We start from the raw sequence: 20,544 nt of genomic DNA, 5'->3' as shown, positions 1-20,544 counted from the left end.
GGTCCTGGGTAAAGAGCAGCTTCCGGGATATGAACAAGGAGGACCAACATGACACAAACCTGCTGTTATCTGTTTATTTGTTTACTGCATCTATATCTCACCTCTCCCCCCCCCGGTTGCTCAGATTGGCCCACAGACTTCTCCCCCTTTTATCCTCACAACAACCACCTGGGGGAAGATACTGCAGAGTTGCAAAAGGTGCAGAAAAGGGCGAGTGAGAGGCTGGAGTGCCCCCTTAATGTGGGAGAGCTTAAAAAGGTGTGCCTGTTTTTTAACTCTCCCACATAGAGTGAGTCAGGCAGAAGTGTGTGAAATTACGCAAGGGATGGAGGACTTGGGCAGGGAGAAGTCTTCCCCTTCCTCTCGTAGAGCCCAGTGGGAGAGTCACTCAGGGGAGCTGAATGTTGGAAGATGCAGGAGGCATAAAAGAAAGTCCATCATGCAGTGCAGAGTTAAACTGTGGAACTCCCTCCCACAAGAGGCTGTGATAGCCACCAACTTGGGTGGCTTTAAAGAGGATTGGAAAAATTCACGGAGGAGGAGAGGGCTATGGATGGCCACTAGCCAGGATAGCTCTGCTCTGCCCCCACGGTCTGAGGCAGCCATGCTTCTGAATGCCATTTGCTAGAAACTGCAGGAGAGAAGATTGCTCGTGCTTGAGTCCTGTTTGTGTGGTTCTCCCAGAAGAGGCGTCAAGTTGGCCACTGTTAGAGCAGCATGCTGCGGCCCTTTGGCCTCACCCAGCAGCCAGACTCTGGCTAATGCTCTTATACAGAGACACTGGGATTAAGTCAAGCACACTACGCGGTGGACCCAATTGATGGAGTGCTGCCATTCATTCATTTGATCAAATTTATACATTGCTTGATTGTAGAAACTAACTAACCTCGACATGGTTTACTTATTATTACAATAGTTATTTAAACCTGCCTTTCCCCTCTGACAGGGATTCAAGGGGGCTTACACAGGTAGAAACAGGAACAGCTAAAACGGGAATAATATCATTGAAGGGAAACATAAACGTTTATGGAATTATGAAGACATGTTTTTTACAGCGATCGTTTTTAAGGCAGAAAAGAAAGGTCCAAGCAGGAGAACCGGGGGTGGGGTGTGAGCCTCGGCCTCCAGTCGCAGGAGCAGTCTACCCGGCTAGGAAGCGAGCCTCGCTCTTCCCGGCCGCGCAGTGGCGCGCTCGCGCCGCTCTGGCCCTCCTCTCGCTCGCCTCCGCTTCCGCCCGGAAGGGCCTCCCTGGATCTCCCTCCGCCGCTCTTCCCACGCGCCCCTGGCCGCCAGGTGGGGCCGCCGCCTCAGCCCCCCCCCCCAACGGGCTCCGGGGGTCCAGACGGACGAGGAAAAGGAAGAGGAAGAGGAGGGGCGGGCCGAGGAAGGTCACAGCGCGGGCAGCGGAGTCTGCCCCCCTCAGCAGGCAGGTGCGGGTCCCCTCACTTCCTCTTTCCTTCCGTGGGTCCTGGCCTCCCTCCCTCCCCTCCTTCCGTGGGTCCTGGCCTGTTCTGGGGGTGGGGAGTGGGCTGACCCCCCGCCCTCCCCCAAAGGCCACCCCCCCCCGGGCCAAGGGCTGCCTGTCGGTGTCCCTTGGCCAAAGGCGTCTGACGGTCAAGATTCCCGCGGGGCCCCTTCTCGCGTGTTTCTCCCGCCCTGGCCTTCCTCCAAGGGGGGGGGGGCGTCGTCTGGCCGGGGAGGGTTTTTCCCTGACAGCGACACCCTCAGCCCTGCAGAGGAGGCAGCTGGGAGGGGCAGCCCAAGGTCACCCCGGCCGGCCAAGGGAGGGATAGAGCCCCGGTCCCTCGCCCGCCACGAACCCCTTAAGCCAGGCACCCCCAAACTCCTCCTTCCAGATGTTTTGGGACTATAATTCCCATCATCCCTGACCACTGGTCCTGTTAGCTTGGGTGATGGGAGTTAGAGGGCCAAGTTTGGGGGTGCCTGCCTTTAGTTGACATGGTAGAGCAGGCAGCTCCAACTCTCTAGAGACTGCAATCTACTCCCAGTATAATAAAATGGGCAGTGATCTACCCATTGTCATTGCCCATATTTGCTGAGCTTTTTTTAAGCAGGTGAGAGCAGAGTTGTTGAGCTTTTTTTTAGGAACAATTGCCAAGAGGTGTGAACTCAGTTCTTCAGTTTTTTGGGGGAGGGATTGAACGGAGCAGTTGAGTTTTTTTGGCAAAGGATTCCATAAAAATGATCACCCTGCAGTTCACAGCCCTAAGAGCTACCACCCCTATGCCACCAATGCAGGGGAAATGAGCTTTCACAGCAGCGCCAGCAGAGGGAATGGGACATAGCACCAGGTGCAGGGCGCGCGGTGCAAGCAGCTGGCCAATCACTTCCTTAACTCCAGTGATCGACCTGGAGCACCCCAGTGATCTGCATCTCAATTGCGGTTGACCAGTTGGACATTGCTAACGTAGAACAATGCATCGTTTATCTCATGTTTCGCCCAGGCGATGATTTGTGTTATATTACGTCTTACGCAGGTCATGCTGCTTGTTCCTACGAAAACACCAGTGGGACCGGTAGACGTTGAGCACCCAAGGGGTGTGAGGGGCACCCGCTGCTCACCAGACCTTTCTCCTTTCTCCCTCCCTGCAGGATGCAGAGAGTACCAGTGCTGCTCTTCCTCGCCTGGACCTGCTTCCTCTTCTTCTCGGCCATCGGACTCTTCACCAGCGGCTTCCTGCTCATGCGTGTGGAACTGGCTAACCGCAGCAGCTGTTCGGACCCCCTGGCCACCTCCCTGCCAGGGACCAGGGCCCCCCTTGGCTCCTGCTGGCTGCCAAGGCGCTTCCCCAAAGCTGTGCTCATCATCATTGATGCCCTCAAGTTTGAGTTTGCCCAGTACGACCCCTCCAGGCGGGAGCCGCGGCCTTACGAGAACAAGCTGGGGTTCCTGCACCAGCTGGCCAGCCTGCAGCCCCGACATGCCCGCCTGTTCCGCTTCCGGGCCGACCCTCCCACCACCACCATGCAGCGCATCAAGGGCATCACCACCGGCTCCCTGCCCACCTTCATTGACGCAGGCAGCAACTTCGCCTCCTACGCCATCCAGGAGGACAACTTGGTCTGGCAGCTGGCGCAGAACGGTGGGTGCCTCCAGAAGGGGGCGGTGAGGGCAGGCTCTTTGCAGAATGCCTTGCCTCTCTTATTCTAGCTGTTTTGGACTAAGAGAAGTGCTTTCTTCCTCTTCATTTCTTTTTTCCTTTTCCTCAGATGCCTTCTTCTCCCTGCTCTTTCGTTTTTCTCTCGGGACGTGCTAGTGACAAAATGGTTCCTTTTATGTTTCTGGTGTAGACTTGCATCATGTGCTACTTCCTTGTAGGATATGACTCTGGAGTTGAGAGCGGGCAGATTTATGTTTGAGGTTGGGAAGAAGCCTCTGGCGAGTTCAGATTGGCTCCACTTCGGATAGGGTTGCTTTGACATGCGGAACATGACAGCCAGGGCCCTCTCATGTGGTGTATATTGTGGTTTGGAGGCAGTAGCTAGACCTGGCGGTAGGCCAGCCATCCTTCTAGGCTGGGCATATGACTTCATGGCATGTCATCCCGGCGTCTCAATTGTCACTTGCCTGGCTGCTTGTGGTGAGGGGAAATGGCCTCTAAAGCGACTAGGCGGTGAAGTTGTATAAAGGTTTGTTCCCTGTTATGTTTCCGACTGACAGTTTACTCTGAAAAGACTACTGCAGAAATACATGGGGAAATAAATTAGTACAAAACTGACAGTGAGCTAATTCTTGATGTGGTCTTATATATTCTGGGGACTTTTACCTTTGTGGTTTGGTGATGCAGGGACCTCTTTTGTGGCTACATACACTGAGCACCAGCTCAAATCAGCAGGGAGAACTCAAGAGGTGGCGGGGTCTCTTTGTGCTGCATTTGCTACCAAGGCAGAATGTGGGCATGGAATGTGTGGAATGGTGTGGGTCCTGGTTGATCGTTTGTTTAGCACATTTATAAATGGCTTAATATTTTTAAAAGAAATTTCTTAAGTGACATACAATGTAGAAACTATAAACAATATCCTTGCTGAAGCTGCCTCAACACCTCAAGGAAAGCAGACTGTGGCTTTCAGTTCTTACCATATACTGTATATATTTTTTAGAAAACCCAAACTTTTGTCAGGTGGAAACGGCACCGCTGTGTTATCGGCTCAAAGGGGCTGATCTGTAGTGACTCTGTGACGCTGTTCCCCTGAGCTGTGTTCATATCCCTCCTGGGCCTTGAAGGTTCTGGTTGAGTGGCTCTGAGGATGAATTTCCTGAGCTCTCTAGAAAGGAACCAAGAGAAACAGAACCTGGAGGTCCTGGGCTCCACTGACAAGGTTTTGGCTCCCTAACTTGGTGACCTGCTCATTGCTGTGCTCTAAAACCCCCTCTCTCATTTCCCCCTCCCTTGCAGGGAAAAGAGTTGTATTCATGGGGGACGACACCTGGGACGGGCTCTTCCCCCAGGCCTTCTACCGTTCGTACTTCTTCCCTTCTTTCAACGTGAAGGATCTTCACACTGTTGATGATGGAATCCTGCAGCATTTGTATGAGACAGGTGAGCCGCTGTCTCGGGCCGGAGTTCTTGGCTCCCTTTTCATGCCAGGCTGCTGGAGGAAACTTCAGGTGGAGCAGGCAGGGCCGCTTTGCTGCCAGGCGAGAGGCCTGTTGGGGGTGGCCTGCCCTCTGTCTGCCCTACAAAAAGGCAAGAATGTGACTGACAGGTTCTCTGTCCATAACCTTGAAGGATTATGTGGCCTTGAAGGCTCCAGGCTCTGGTGTGGCTCGAGTCCCCTTGCGCCAGCCAGAACCCTTGAGGGAGATAAATTCTAAAGTAAATTGTTAAAGATTTCTTCAAAATTGCTTTTTGAAGTCTGTTTTGAATGGGAAAACCTTGTTTCAAAATTCTAAAGTAAATTGTTAAAGATTTCTTCAAAATTGCTTTTTTTGCAAAAGGGGGAACATTGAACAATTAAAAGTCTGTTTTGAATGGGAAAACCTTGTTTCAAAATGGATTGCCCTAGCTTGAGGGAGATAAATTCTAAAGTAAATTGTTAAAGATTTCTTCAAAATTGCTTTTTTGCAAAAGGGGGAACATTGAACAATTAAAAGTCTGTGTTGAATGGGAAAACCTTGTTTCAAAATAGATTGCCTTAGCTTGAATTTATGTCAGCTTTAGAAAGGGAAGTAGGCTGCCTCCTCGAATTTTGTTTTTGAAATGACTTGTTTTGCACTAAGCAGGGCTCTGCAAATTGCATGAATGGAATTTCTTCACCCACAATGAAATCCTTTCTGTGTGGATGTTTTTTCAATGAGAAGCCACTCATCCTCCGCCAGCCCTTGTCACCCCCTGCAGGGGAGGGGGGAGTCTCGCCAGTCTGAAAAGTCTACTGGCTTTTTGCCTGCCCCTCATTGCCTCCTCCCTGTGTCTTCAAGGCCTGGCCCTGAGCACATCTGAAGGCAGGGGTCCCCAGACTTACCGGCGTTTGGGCCGGTTTCCACCGCGCCGATTGCGCGGTGGGCCGGAGGGCGGGGGAGTGCGCGGCGCGCTTCCAGGGTGGAAAAAGCGCCGAAAAGCCATTGTGCGCATGCGTATGGGCCTCCCCCGACCCGGAAGTGCACCAGAAATGACCTCTTCCGGGTCGGGAGAGGCCCATACGCATGCGCACAAAGGATTTTCGGTGTTTTTTCCCCGACCCGGAAGAGTGTTGCCGCGCTGCGCGCCGTAAGAGCAGGTGGTGGCGGCGGGCGGCGGCGCGGGCCGGATTGGCAGGCCAATTGGGCCGCATCCGGCCCCCGGGCCGTAGTCTGGGGACCCCTGTCTGAAGGTGTGCTGAGCTGCTGCATTGAAGGGTGAGGGGGAGAAATCTGCTCCTGCTCTTCCTCTCAGCCCTCAGTAAAGTGCACCAGAGAAGGAAAAAACATTGGCTGCCTCTCAGAGTGGAAGGGGCAAATCTTCACGCTTCTCTCCCTTTCTCTCCCTTTCTCTCCCTTTCTCTGTGGTGGCACAGTGGATGGTGGCGAGTGGGAGTTGCTGATTGCCCACTTCCTGGGCGTTGATCACTGTGGCCATAAGCATGGACCAGACCATTCCGAAATGGCCAAGAAGCTCTCACAGATGAACGACATGCTCAGGTGAGTTGGTTTCTCGGGTTATGGGGCGCTCCTGCGTTCTCAGCACCAGCCCATTGTGTGCCAAAGATTGAAGCAGGATGGAACACTGAACAGCAGCTGGGCCTTCCAGAGGAATGTGGAGTGTCCTGGCCAGCACTGGGAGGGGCAAAAGTGAGAGTTCTCCTGCTTGTTTTATTCTCCCTCCTCTGCTTTTGGCTCCAGCTGCTTGGGGACCTCAAAGTTGCAGCTGACCGGGTCTTTGGATGTTTGCATCATGTTAGGGCCCCCTTTTCCAACCTGGTGCCCACTAGACGTTTTGAAGTGCGTCAGGCCCTGCCAGCATGACTCTGGTGGGAGTTGTAGTTCATAGCACCTGGAGGGCACCATGTGTCCTGGACAGCTGTGTCAATGTCCCTTTAAACGTGAGCTTTTGAGCTCCATATAGAGAAGCTCTTGGATGAGCCTCTGATGCAGACTCTGAGGGACCCCCTGGAGGCAACTGGAGCCAACCAGGATTTGAGCCTTGGCCCTCCCTGGAAGGGAAGCAGCTGGCCTTGAGCCCCCAGGACCTGCACCCTGGAAGTTAAGCCCCAGAGTTGGTTTGCTGCAGGAGAGCATCTCAGGCCGTGAGTCAGAAAGTCCCCCATCAAGCCTGCACTTCCCCCTTTGGGCTCAGGCGCCCCTGAAGGTCCTGCCTAAACAACATGGCTGGTGCCCACTCACTTTGCTGTGGGGGGCATCTGGTGGCACAGGAAGGTGGCTGAAGTCCCGTGTTATTGATGGACAGGTCACTGGTTGACCACCTGGCGAATGACACGCTGCTCCTGGTAGCAGGGGACCACGGCATGACGGGGACTGGGGACCACGGAGGAGACAGCGAAGAGGAGGTCAACGCAGCCCTCTTTGTGTACAGCAAAGCCCAGCTGTTCCAGAGCCACCCGCCTCAGGTAAGCCAGGTGGAGGCAGGCTCAGGATCTCTCCCTCTCTCTGTTGCCCTTCAACAGCTTTTGCATCTGGTCAGCCACTGTGAGAAAGGAGGTGGACTAGATGGGCCATCAGCCGGACCCAGCAGGCTCTAAATTACGTTCTTAGGTGGCGGAGAGCTTGTTGCAACTGGTGCAAATAACCCCTTGGCCAATTGCGCTTGGGAAAGGAGTTTGGTGCTGGGTGGGGCCCTCTCTCTCCCCCCCCCCCCCGTGCTCTTTTTCAGGCTTGTTACCTTTTAGAGCTGAAGAGTGCGGTCATGGCTGCCTGCCAGCTTCTTTCTGGCCGGGTGGGGAGAAGGTGGGAGGCTTTTGAGAAGGCAAAAAGCTTGTGCCTCCATGGCCTGGCTTCCGTCTTGGATGCAGAAGGCGCCAGGTTCAATCCCCGATGGCCCCTCCAGGCCGGGATGGGAGAGTCATTGCTGCCAGTCAGTGCAGACGTCACCGACCCAGATGGAGCCAGTGGTGTGATTCTGTACCAGGCAGCTTCCTGTGCTCCTGGTGCTGCTTGCCTGCTGTGGGTGGGTGGGGTACTGGGGGTCCCCACGGGGTGCTGTACTCCCTGCCACCTGCCACAGGAGCCCTTCAGCAGCCAGACCCCTTGCTTCCTCCCTCCCTCCAGGAGCCAGAGACCGTCCCGCAGGTGAACCTGGTCCCCACGCTGGCCCTGCTGCTGGGGGTGCCGGTGCCGTACAGCAACATCGGGGAAGTGATGGGTGAGCTGTTTGGCGCAGAGGGAGACGCTGCCTCCTCGCTCCTCGCCCAGCTGGCGGCGTACAGCATCAACGCCCGGCAGGTAAGAGGAGCTCAGCGGCCAGATCTTGAGGCGAAAGGCTCTTTAGAGTCCAGCCTATCCTCCCCCTCCCTTGAGTGTTCCTGCGCTCAGTGATGGAAACCCTTGGCTTTGCAGGTCGACCGCTTCCTGCGCTCCTACTCGCGGGCAGCCCAGGACATATCGGCGGAGAAGCTGCAGCAGCTCCAGGACCTCTTCTCTGCTGCCATGAAAGAGCATGAGCAGCTCTCTGCCCAGCCTGGGGGCCCTGCTCTGCCTCACCTGGAGCACCTCCGGGGCCGCTTCCGGCGCTATCTGCAGGAGGCAAGAGCTGTCTGCGCTGAATCCTGGGCCCGGTTCCACCCGGCCCGCATGCTGGCTGGCTGCGCCCTGCTAACGTCTTCCTGCGTGCTGTGCTACGTTGCCTCCAGAGTGGCCTCGGGCCTGAGCTTCTCCTACCGCCGCCTCCTCCTCTACCCCGTCCTCTGGGGTGTGGTGGGGGTCGCCCTGCCAGCCCTGGCTCACCTCCTGGGCTGGGCCGCTGTGGACCTTGTCCTGCTCTCCTCCTGGGGAGCAGCAGCCTCCCAGTGCGGCTTCTTTTGGCACTGCTGGGCCAAGCGGCTGTGCAGGAGCCATGCAGCCAGTGCTTGTTCTCCCTCTGCGGGCACCAGCCTGAGGCAGAAGCTGCGGGCATCGGGGCTGGGCCTGCCCGGAGGCATCCTACTGGCTCGCTGCGGCGCCATGCTCTCCGACAGCTTCGTGGTGGCCGAGGCGCAGGTGGCGCCCTTCCTGCTGGCCTCACTGGTGCTGCTGCTGGTTCTGCGCCTGCACTGGGAGGGGCGGCTGGAGGGTGGCTCCCCCTCGGCCCTGCGGCTGCTGGGGCTGCTGGGCGTGGTCCTTGCCTGTGCCCGCCTCTCGGCGCTCTTCCGGCAGTGCCGCGAGGAGACCCCCTGCTGCCGCTCCTCGACACTCCTGGCCCCGCTCTCCAGCCTGCAGGACCCGGGGGCCAAGAACTCGTGCTACCTCCTCTGCCTGGCCGTGCTGGCCTGCCTGGCCTGGGGCGTGCGCCGCTGGCTGCGCCACTACGGCAACCTCAACAGCCCCAGTGCCCCGGTGCTCTTTGTGCGCTGGGGCTTCCCGCTGCTGGCCATCTGCATCGGGGGCTACTGGGCCATCACCTCCGGGGCCGAGGAGGCCCTGGTCAAGCTGCACGCCTGGGTGCAGCTGGCCCTGGTGGCCTTCCCCCAGGGGATCTTTGGCCTGGTGCTGGTGGGGCTCCTGCTGGTCCTCTGGGACCCCGTGACCGTCTTCGTGCGCGACAGCCAGGAGCCGGCCGAGGCACCCATCGTCTCGCCCAGCTCCCAGGCGGAGCTCCTGCACGTCATCCCCCAGCTCTACCGGCGGATGCAGCAGTCCCTGAAGAGCCGCCTGGACCAGGCCAAGTCGGGCAGCAGGGCCACGGTGGCCGCCTACGGGCTGGGCAGCGTCTACTCGGCTGCGCTCCTCATCTGCCTGGCCCTGCTGGGCTTTCTCTTCATGACGCTGCATAGCGAGCGGCTCAGCCTGGCCTTCCTGCTGCTCTTCCTGGAGGCCTTTGCACTGCTCTGGATGCACGCCTGCGCCGTGGCTCTCTCCTCCTCCTCCTCCTCCTCCTCGCAGGCTGGTGAGTAAGGGCACCGCCCTGGATCTCCGCTCCTGAGTCAGAAATGGCAAAAGCTAAAAATGGCCCAGCTGTTAACTGCTAAGGCCTAATGGTGCCCTAGAAATCTGCAGGGTAGGTCCCAGGGAAGAGGGGAGCAGAAGGAGGCCACAGAAACTGCAAAGCAAGCAGTGTAGTGCAGGGGTTAGAGCAGGCACCCCCAAACTGTGGCCCTCCATATGTTTTGGCCTACAACTCCCATGATCCCTAGCTAAGAGGACCAGTGGTCAGGGATGATGGGAATTGTAGTCTCAAAACATCTGGAGGGCCGAAGTTTGGGGATGCCTGGGTTAGAGTGACAGACTAGGACATGGGAGGCCAGGGATTTCTGCTTGTGCAATGGGATGTTCCCCACCTCTCCATTGGATTTTGCATAAATGTGCAATTTATTATTGGAGTTTTGAATTTTATTGTGTTGTTACCTTCTTCAGTGTAGCATGCAAACTGCTATTCTGAGTAACTCTTTTTAAAAGGTGGGGTAGGGGGGCACTAGGGATGAGTTTATGGAACTGAGGGGAGGGCGGTGGCCCCCAAATACTTGGGAACCTCTGGCAGGGGAGGGGGGAGTCCCGCCAGGCAAGTGGAAATCCTTGCACTGATGGGGTAGGTTAGTTGAACGTAATTCTGGTTCCCACCGTAGAAGCTCTGCCGCGTCGTGTTCCTTGCTGGCGCTGACGGTTCTCATCCTTCCACCCCCAGATCCCTTCGTGGTGCCCTGGTACGCCCTCATCGGCTGGGCTCTCGCGGCTGCCCAGTTCTTCTATGCCACAGGCCACCAGCCAGTCTTCCCGGCCATCCACTGGAACGCAGCCTTTGTCGGCTTCCAGCAGGGGCATGAAACCAACCTGCTGCCGGCGCTCCTGGTCGGGGCCAACACCTTCGCCTCCCACATCCTCTTTGCCGGTGAGTCTGCTGCCTCCAGGAAAGGCCCCAAGGCTGTTTCTCCGAACTGCAGTGCTCTATGCTCGCAACAGGCAGAGCATGAATGGGGCTTCCTTTGACCCCCAGGTAAGAGAAGCAGTGACTGCGGAGGGCGACTAGGCAGAGGCTGCCTGCTTAGCACTAAGACTCAGGATTGGGTAGCAAATGAAGACTTGGCATCCACACCAGGGGCAGGGAGCCTGTGGACACCAAGGCGTTGCTGGACTCCAATTCCCAAGCGTGGCCACTTGTCAGGGGTGCTGGGAGTCGAGGTGCAGCTGCACCCGGAGAGACATGGCCGCCCCACTCCTCATCTAGAGGCCCACAGTGGCTCCTGGAATATCGCCAGCATCTTGGCATGGGTGATAGGTGTGTGTGTGGGGGGGCTTCTGTTTATGGGGAAGAGAAGACTGGGATGCCCCCCACCCGGCATCTGCTAACATAGTTTGGCTTTTGCTTTTCAAACGCTTCTCCCTAGCTTTGCCGCGGATGGGAACTGATATGAGGCAAGCACCCACACGTGGTTTTAGGCACTTGCTTAAAACATCTTTATTTCAGAAAACCTACCCAGAATTGTGCTTGTTTTGCATATTTACTTATTTCATCTGCATTTTATTGATAATAATAATAATAATAATAATTTTTATTTATACCCCGCCCTTCCCAGTCAAGACCGGGCTCAGGGCGGCTAACAACAAATAATATCAACACAAATATAAAAGAAACATTTCAGTTAAAACAACAGAATAATACAATGTTAAAATTCAATTTTAAAATTAAAAATCTACGAATAAGATAAAACCATTATAAATAAAACCTTAGGGGAGGGTAACCGTGGGGTCAGACTGCGTCAGTCCGAAGGCCAAACGAAACAGCTCTGTCTTGCAGGCCCTACGAAAAGATGACAAATCCCGCAGGGCCCTAGTCTCCTGGGACAGAGCGTTCCACCAGGTCGGGGCCAGTACTGAGAAGGCCCTGGTCCTGGTCGAGGCCAGCCTAGCCACCTTGTGACTCGGGATCTCCAATATGTTATTATTTGTGGACCGTAATGTCCTCTGTGGGTCATACCGGGAGAGGCGGTCCCGTAGGTACGAGGGTCCTAAGCCGCAGTCATCAAAACAGCACATGGAGAATTTTCTGATTAAGTGGTCTGGTTTTTTTTTCTAAATAAACCAAAATAGGGAGTGCCTCCAACTTCCTCTGCAGGGTGGAGTCTGCTGGGACCTGGATCCTGGTAGTCTTTTTGGCTGAAGTGGGGGGGGGGCATAATCCCCCCATGGATTGCTTAGCACAGTGGTTTCCAAAGTGGGTGGTACTGGCAGGGGCGCTGGGGTTTCTTAAGCGGGGAGGCAAAGAGGTGTAACTGGCTACCAGGCTTCAAAAAGCTGATATCCTTGGATCAAGCTCATCAGTTTCATTGAATTTATTAAACTGAATAGTTTTACTTGGATTCTGAATAAATTTGCCATTAATTGTTACTGTTTTGAATTGTATTGTGTTATTTTCTTCCTTAGTGGGCTGTGCAAAACACTATTCTGAATAATGTTTTTTATAGGGTAGGGTAGTAGGTGCTGGGGATGCGTTTATGGAACCAAGCGGGTGGGCCCCCGAAACAGTTTGGGAAGCACTGATTTAGAGGGATTTATCTTCTCTCCTCTTTCTTTCCTCTGGGTTCCATCAGCTGGTGGTCCCTGGCATTCTCTCCAGTGACCCCCCCTATCTTCTTCCTCCTTTCCTCGAGGTAGCCGGCTGCCCTTTGCTTCTGCTTTGGCCATTCGTATGTGAAATGCCCTCCACCTCCAAGGGCAAGAAGTCGAAGGCAGAACCTCCAGACAGGGAGGAGCAGATGATGGAGATGAGGCTCCGGGAAGTCCCAGAGAAGTTTTCAGCAGCGCTTCTGCAGCTGGGGCTCAAGTACCTGCTTGTTCTGGGGGTTCAGGTACGTGCCTGGAAGCAAACACTGGGGGAGGCCTTTTTCTGCAAGCCAGAGAGAGGGAGGGAGAGGCGGCAATGGGGTCTGGTGGGGGTGTGCATGTGAGGATACAGTGGATGAAGGCCAGGAGGTTTACCTGCAGCCTGACCTCCTTTTCTTTTCCCAATAGATTCTGGCTTGTGTCTTGGCAGCGATCATCCTCAGAAGGCACCTTATGGTCTGGAAGGTGTTTGCCCCCAAGTAAGTTGGGCAAGTGTCCTGTGGCTCTGGAGCTCAGTCCCCTCCGTGTGCTGGCAGGGAAAGGGTTGGGTGTTTCAGAGCCTAGGTTCTGCTGGGCGGAGTTGCAAGGCTGGTCTGGGTGGTCTGAGTTAGAGTTCTGTCAGCTGTAGGCTGCTCTCACTCTCTTTTTTTAGTTTAATTTTTTAATTTCAAATATACGAATAAATACATAGATAACAGACATATGCATTAATAACCACTACATAAATCAAATAATATCAGATTTAATAACCTTACATCTCTACATATAAAAAAAGAAACAAACAGAAGAAAAGGAAAAAGACAAAACAAAGACAGTGACAAAAACAATGTAAGATTCTTCCATTCAATACTATTCAGTGTGATCCAGTCCTATAGTAGTATTTCTCATATATGATAGGCTGCTCTCACTCTTGATGTGCCTGCTTGGCACAATCCAGGCTGCTTTCTCTAGCCAAGGGGTGGTGGGTTCAGAGAGGAGCTCAGTAAAGCCGTGAAGGTCCCCTTTATGCTGCCTCTGGCTTCTGAGAGCTTAGCAGATGCCGTCCCTCCACCTTCATGGTCAACCTCCTGCTTGCTCTGCTTGTGAAGGGTGATTAATCACACCCACCGACTCGCAGGGCTGGGCGATGCCTGGTCTTCAACATTGCGATAAATCGCCAGCTAAACTTTGTGCTATGCTGATGTATCACCATGTCTGAAATAAGGATGGAGCTCCGTGGAGACATTGGCTGGCTTCACGGTTTTTCCTGCATTGGGATTTTTGCCAGCACCTGCCCTTGAGATTCGCTGCACGAGAAAGAGAAGCGCTGAGCCAGCAGTTAACAGGGACTGCAGGAATCAAGAGACGCATTGGCAGGCTTCACAGTTTTTCCCACATTGTGATTTTTGCATAGCACATGATTCTCAATATATTGCCAGGTCAACAATTATGAAACTGGTCTCGTGATATGGACTTCAAAGCGGTTTTGGACCATATATCGCCTAGCCCTACCACCCAGCACATAAATGAGTAGTTGACTTGCTCCTGAGTTAGGCCAGTTGCCCCTGTAGTGTCTTCACTAGCTGCCCCCCCTCCCCAGTGTGCCCCTCTTCCCTTAAGTGTTAAATTTGGGGCCTCTCGCATGTGGAGCCTTTGCGGTACTTTCCTCACCTGGGGCTTCTGTTCCGCTTCCAGGTTCCTCTTTGAAGCGCTGGGCTTCATGGTGAGCAGTGTCTTCCTCCTGCTGGGCATCGGCCTGGTGATGCGCGTGGACTGTGCCGTCAGCCAGTGGTTCAAGCAGCTCATCCTTGCTCAGTCCAGGTAGCACGAGAGGAAGAGGGACCTTCTGGCAAAGTGCTCCCCCCTCGCAGCTGCAGAGAGAGCCTTTGGGAGATTCTTGCGCTGCCCAGAACTCAGTGGGCCAAGCCATTGTTTTCTCTGTCTCCCCCACCTGGGTTTGTCAGTGATGGAGTCGGGGGGGCGGTGCACGAAAGATGAGTCTTCAGCTTGGTGGCGGTTGCCGGGTCTTTTGTTTTGCAGGAAGAGCCTTCCCATGCCACAAAGAGACGCCGCGATCTCACTTGCCACTCACAGCTTGTGGGTAGCCAGTGAATCACTGGGGAATGGCCCTTTTGGTCTCTGAGTGGGGGGCGGGAGAAATACATAGGGAGCTGCCCCTTGTTTCCAAAGAGAACACTTGCGGGCCTGTGCGGCTTAGATCCAGATCCTTGGGCATCTCTCTTGCGGGTGACTTTCTTGCTTCTCCTTGGTTCCTTCGCGAGTCTGGAGTCTGAGCAGCTGCACGTGGGGGGGGGGGAGGCTGTGGGCACCTCTTGGGAATGGCAGAAAGGGCAATCCATGCCCAGAGCTGGAGAGGCCAGATTCTGGACCAGGAAAAAGCACCCTCCGAGCTGACTGCCAGTCAGAGGAAAGTCTTGCTTGGACAGCTCTTTGAGGACTAAATGGCACTGCTGTTTCTAACTGCTGGGCTTGATCGGTCTGTGGTTTTTGCTCAAAGCCCTGTCGGTGCAGAAAAGTTTCTTCTCCTTCAAGAACCGAGACTCCAGCAGGAAAAACACCCTTCTAATGAGTTGCAGGCACTTGGATGGCCCCCAGCAGTGGTCAGAAGTTCTTTCGGGGCCCAACATTTTGGAAGAACCTCAAATTTTTGGTGCTGAAGCCTAAGTCTCATTTCGTCGCTGAGTCTTTGTTGTGTTTTGAGTTCCCGATTTCTGGATCTGGCCTTTTGAAGAAGAAAAATTGGAGTTCTAGTTCTCCACAAGGTGAAATTTGGCATGGCTGCTTGGCAGCCTCTGTCTGGGTGTGCTGGTAGTTTCCTGTGCTGGGTTTGCAACAACGGAATCTGCTCAGTCCACCCAAGGCTGTGTCGTCTGCTCAGACAGACACGCTTTCCATGGCCTCAGGTAGATCATCCTTCCTCATCACTTCTGCCCGAGTCTGCTACCTGAAGATCCCACACCACCTGCAGGCGAAGCATGTGCCTGTCCCACTGAGCCATGGCCTGCCTCCCCGCCCCTGCTTTTATGCCTGCAGTCATGTTCTGTGTGGCTCAGCACCACTTCCGCATGGTTCTCCTCCTCCTTTGGGGACAGACCCCTTGTTCTGACCCTCATTGGCTGCTGCAGAGCATCGAGCCCAAAGGTCGCTTCCTTGAAGGGAAAGGCCTGGGAAAAGCCATTTCCAGCCACGATTAGCCTGAACCTGCTGTGTGCCCAGAAGGAGGACGCAAGAGAGGCCCTCTTTATCCTCGGCTACCTCTCTTCCTCCTGGGCTTGTTAGCAAAGGAGTCATCAAGTGAATCTGTTCCGACTTTGTGCTCTTTTAATCCGCTTTCTGTTTGTTGCTTCAGAATCCATGTTCTGCCAAGGACTTGGCAGGCTGGATTCCTGCTCTGCCGCTTTGTCTCCCTTGGGGAAGGTTGTTTGTTGGGTCTTGCCTTGGCTAAAACAGAGATGGGTTGCCTGTCAAAGACTTGGGTTGCTGGGGCTGCTTTCAGAGGATCTGCATGGGAAGAGGAGAGTTGCTCCTGGAGTCCCATTTTGAGTTTTCTGCAATGCCTTCAATGAGTCTGCTTTGCATTGAGCCTGTGAGGCTGCTCTGGTGGGGACCACATGGCCTGCTGGATGCTGCTTCCTTAGGGTGGATGGATGGATGGATGGATGGATGGATGGATGGATGGATGGATGGATGGATGGATGGTGGAGCAGTAGCCTCAGCCAAGGGAACCCGTCACAGTGGATGTGGAATTGACAGGTGCCTGAAAGTAGCCGAGCAGCTGTACCACTGAATGCTGCAAGATTTGGTTGTGCTAAGACATCCCTGATCTTGGTTTTGCTCTGACTTACAGTCCCTCAGAAAACGGAGGATGCAACTCACAGTGTCAACACCTTCCTCTGATGTTTGTTTTCATTGCGGGCGTTGCAAAGGCTTGTGCTTGTGGTTGACATTCTTTATGTTGGGGCTGCTGCAGACAAACAGGTGGGGCTGGTGGGGGGGCCTGACCTCAAACGCTATGCATTCTCTCTGGCTTTTCTTGCCCAGTAAAGCAATGCTTGCGAGACTTTCAGCCTTGCCTGCCAGCCCAGCAGCGTTGGCTGCTTCTCCCTCTCTACACAGAATTGGTGCCTTAAAAATCCTCATTAGTTGAAGCTTCCCTGAGACCCTGGTCCTGAGAACCTGAGAGGCCAAGCCAGTACATTTTTCTGGCCCAAACTTGGCACAATCCGAGAGGTTTCTTCCTGGCATCTCTTGTTGTTTTGCAGATGTTTGGGGCTTAGCTTCAAATTGCACACGCCTGCTTCCTTGCAATCCTTGATCACTTAAGTGTCCCCTAAATAGCCCCAGCCGCCCAGTTTGTCTGTTCCGAGCACTTGCTCTGAAGTTTAGTACCCACCATTTCCATGCAGGGGCAGATCCAGGCTCATTAAACATGATTTGCTGCTCTCGTCAGCATCCTTCTGCATCCATGATTTCACAGCTGTTTGGTTTAAAATTACTCAAGGTTAGCACTGTTGGCTTTTGCTTAAAAAGAACAGAAGTCATACAAAGAGTTCCAGTGGTTACTCATTACGATACACTACCTCCAGGATTGGGGCAGTAAATGCCTCTGAAGACCACTTGCTGGGGCATCCCAATAGGCAAGGGCTCTAGGTGGGCCCCCTTTGGCCCAATCTGGCAATCAGGTTTTCCTTACATCGCACTGAAAGAGCCAGAATTTCTACAGGTGACAGCCTGCTTCATCTACTGGTAGAGGGAACTGTGAGCTGCAAGTTGGAGGAACCAGCTGATGAGATCTTGACACCCAGTCTCCTAAGGGACAGTTGCTTTTACTATGAAGTATTATGTCAGAAAATCTGGGCTTCAAAATCAGAAGTGCTGCTTTTCAAATGGGAAGGAATTACGTTCAGACATTTGAAAGCATCAGTCAGGGGCTGTGTTCTTTCTTGGGTTATAAAAGCAAAAGAGAAATACTTCTGTCTTTTTATACCCTGCCTTTTCTGATGTTTGTTTCATAGTATGTAGATAATTCTCCCTTAGAGGACCTGGGGACTTTCTACCTGCAATTCTGCTGCCACAATACTTGTTCCTTCTTTGTAAAATGCTCTGGTGTACTCTAGTGTTAAGGAAGCACCCACAAAGAGCCAGCCCAGTGGATTCTGTCCTCCCCACAGGTCACACTTAGCAGGTTGCCAGGAGCCTCTGTGGCTCAGACCAGGGACATCTTCAGTTCTGAGCTGGAGGTGGGCTTATTCCTGCACATGGTCACTTTAGTTATAGATTCCTAGCAGGTGCCATCCATATTAGAGTTCTCAGATCTAGAAGGTAGCAGAAGACCGAGAGTAGTTATAAACCCTCCAGTGCCTTTATTTGGCCTGCTCCTGCCTCTGAGGGAGACCAGACCATGGTCTGTAGTCTCTCTCCGCTGGAACCATGATTGCCTTGGGCAAGTGTTTTCACCTTATGTGCCTCTGTATCCTGATGTGCAAAACTGGGTATACCCTGGCCTACCTCTTAGGGTATGTTTTATGGGAAGACCAAGGAAAGGAGTGGCTTTGCAACTTATTTTTTGTTTCTGCAATATGAAACCAAAACCCATGAGCAAGTAGTTCTGAGTTGGTCCTTTTATGCTGAATAGTCATCCTGTTCACTTCCTTTGGGGAGGGTCAAAAGTAGGTGTTGGAAGGGTTTTTTATTTAAGAAAAGGGTTTTTGGTGCACACGGTTGAAAGAGGAGACGTTTGCCAGAGCTGGCTCTAAAACTGCTGTAAATAAAATGTCTGATCCCAAACGATGGAAAATTGCCTCTTTGTTGAAGTAAGCAAAGATCTGTACCTGGGTGGGTGGGGAGGAAGGAAGCTTGGAAGGTTGGTTGGTTGTGTGCAAATTCTAGTGATGAAAAAGGGGCCGATGAAAGCGGGGGGTGGCTGCAAGTGAGCCTGAGACTAAACTGTTAGAGGGTGGGGTGCGCAGGGGCCAAAGGAAGGAACTGTTAAAGATTTGTAGGCTGTCTGTAAATGCCAACTACACCAGTTGGACTTCAGCAGAGTAAGCGCCGCGCACAGCGGAAACTCCTTGGTCACAGTTGAAGGCAAGTAGCTTGACACAGGAACTCACTGCCACTAGTACTGAGTAACTATATACAGGTTTATTTACAAGAAAACAACAAACAGTACATAGATCAGTAATCCTAATTCTCTCTCTAGCATAACCTCTCACACCATCCAACATCTCCACTAACTCTCCACAACTTTCTACACAGAGCACATGTCTTTATTGTTCTCTTCACCAATCAACTGGCTTTTGCTACGTAGGTTACTATCTCTGGGCAGAATTTCAACTATGTGCAAAGCTGAGTCATTCACCAGGTGCTTAATTGATGTGTTGAGCTGCATGTTCACACAGAGAGGCCAAATCTCTAGCAAGTGAGCCTGAGACTAAACTGTTGGAGGGTGGGGTGCGCAGGGGCCAAAGGAAGGAACCTGCTGGGATGGAAAAGTTAGTAAGTTTTATTTGCCCCTGGAGTTTGCAACAGCTGTCTTATTACTTGTAAGTCAAGGCACCTCTCAAAGTGGGCAGTGCCATCTTCTGCCAGCATTCCCTTTTTTGCAACCAGCTCTGAACCTTGTTGCTCCTGCAGTCCTTACTTTAAAGTGGGTTGGGGGACCTGCGGTGGCCCCCCCTTGCTAGCCAGTAGCTGGGCTCCAGCTCCTACCATCTTCTAATTGTTGTCAATGCTGGATGCTGGGAGCCCCAAAACGGGAAGGCCACGCTTGCCACCCCTGCTGTGGGCAGTGTGTGGTGCTGCAGGTGCTGGCCACATCAAGAGTGGGGTGGATCCCTACCAAACCTAGGCCTGAAATATCTGAAAGATCACCTCCTTCTCTGCAGACACCCTCTTGGGCGTTCAGATGAGCCAAGAGGGCTACCTTGGCAGTTCCACTGTCCTCGGGAGTTCAGGGAGTGGCAGCTTCTAAGCTGCAGGATCCCCACAGGGGTCCATCTTGCACCTTCATTGTATGGTTTCTGTTGCCTCTTCAGCCTGGCCTTGACACCTGCACATATAGATATCTCAACCTATTCCATTGACTAATTGCTTTGATCGGATTTCATCTGTTTCTATATTGCTGCAACCAGCCCTGGGACTTCATGGTGGGTAAGAAATATGTTCTTGGTGTGTGTGTAAAACTGTAGAGGCTGGGGAAACCAGATATGTGGGGTATAAATAATAAAAATGGTAATAATATAATAGTAATAAAAATAAAGGGAAAGCCCTGCTTCCTCAGAAAAAAGCAACAAGTAGGGAGAGCTCCACTGCTGCATACCACGCCCTGTTAGTGAGATTCCCATAATGGGCATTTGGTTGGCTGCTGAAAGAAGAGGTTCTGGGCTAAGTGGGCTCCCTTTGGACGGATTCTGCTTCAGGGTTCTTCTGATGTTCTCACAGCAGATCTAGGACATCGGAAAAGGCCTGAAGCTGCATCAGGCCAAAGGGAGCCCGCTTAGCCCAAGAATCCTGTTCTCAGAGTTTCTCCCAGCTTCTATGTGAGGATCTTTCTGCGCTGTTTAATTTGAGCTGGGACTCGTCAACAGGATATTTCTTAGAAAGGTGGAGGAGTTTTGCCGCTGCTGATCTCTCATCCCTCTGCTCCCCATCCTGCGTCTGAGTTTCTGGCTTAGAACCTCCACCTACGGTAGAGCAGCTGCATTTCACTGCTATCCGTTCAGCACCTGGACTGGCAGCAGGGGTCCTGCAAGCTGAGGTGCGCGTGTCGGACTGCTGGGACCCGGGAGGCCAGGGTTCAAAAAAAATCCTGACACTTGGCCATGGCGCTCATTGGGTGAACTTGGGTCAGCCACTGCCTCAGCCCACGGGGCAGTTTTGGGGGTTAAAGGGGGAGGTTGGAGAACCATGCGCACCACTTTGAGCTTTTTGGGAGAAAAGGGGATATAATGAAAATGACAGGAGGTCTCCGGTACTGGAGCTGCAGGGGATCGAACCGGCGGCGCCTGGCAGGACAAAGCCGTCCAGGCTCTCCCAGTCCCCCGCCCCCCGCGGTTCAGGTCCCGCCCCTTATTGTCGAGCTCTGCCAAGCCAGGCGCTAGGGATTGGCTTGGCTTCGTGGGCGGGGCCTCGGTAGGCGCGCAACGAAACGGCGGGAGCCTTAGTTCGGATCGTCCCGCTCTTCGAGAGCTTTCTGGGCCGTCTCGGGTGCCGTAGCCGTCCCGCCGGCCCTGCTCAATTTTGCCGCCTGCGCTTGAGCGTCATGGCAACCCGTCCGCTCGCCCAATGGGAGCCTCCAGTGCGCTGAGCGCGGCCAATAGAAAAAGTGGGGGTGGGACCGGTTTCCGTGGCGGCGT

The 20,544-nt window shown here is 53.6% G+C and overlaps 1 protein-coding gene across 1 annotated transcript; it reads left to right on the top strand.

Moving 5' to 3' along the window:
• Positions 1–1,236: 1,236 nt before the first annotated feature.
• Positions 1,237–20,467, top strand: PIGO (phosphatidylinositol glycan anchor biosynthesis class O). Its single transcript, XM_035100737.2, has 11 exons — positions 1,237–1,430; positions 2,614–3,104; positions 4,419–4,562; positions 6,016–6,139; positions 6,906–7,065; positions 7,724–7,897; positions 8,012–9,536; positions 10,272–10,475; positions 12,239–12,432; positions 12,596–12,666; positions 13,862–20,467. The coding sequence occupies exons 2-11, from the start codon at positions 2,615–2,617 to the stop codon at positions 13,989–13,991; spliced, it is 3,216 nt and encodes a 1,071-aa protein (XP_034956628.1). The 5' UTR covers positions 1,237–1,430; position 2,614; the 3' UTR covers positions 13,992–20,467.
• The last annotated feature ends 77 nt before the right edge of the window (positions 20,468–20,544 follow it).

This window comes from Zootoca vivipara, chromosome 11 (genome assembly GCF_963506605.1).
Source record: "Zootoca vivipara chromosome 11, rZooViv1.1, whole genome shotgun sequence".
Lineage (NCBI taxonomy): Eukaryota > Metazoa > Chordata > Lepidosauria > Squamata > Lacertidae > Zootoca > Zootoca vivipara.
Note: the sequence above shows the minus strand (reverse complement) of the source record. Positions and strands in the feature narration are given on the sequence as shown.

What these genes read in the sequence shown, in the direction of transcription:
- PIGO (XM_035100737.2), top strand. Translation starts at nt 2,615, where the DNA reads ATGCAGAGAGTACCAGTGCTGCTCTTCCTCGCCTGGACCTGCTTCCTC. An exon ending in GCAGCATTTGTATGAGACAG is followed by an intron (nt 4,563 to 6,015) that starts GTGAGCCGCTGT and finishes GTGGTGGCACAG; the next exon opens with TGGATGGTGGCGAGTGGGAG. An exon ending in ACAGCATCAACGCCCGGCAG is followed by an intron (nt 7,898 to 8,011) that starts GTAAGAGGAGCT and finishes TTGGCTTTGCAG; the next exon opens with GTCGACCGCTTCCTGCGCTC.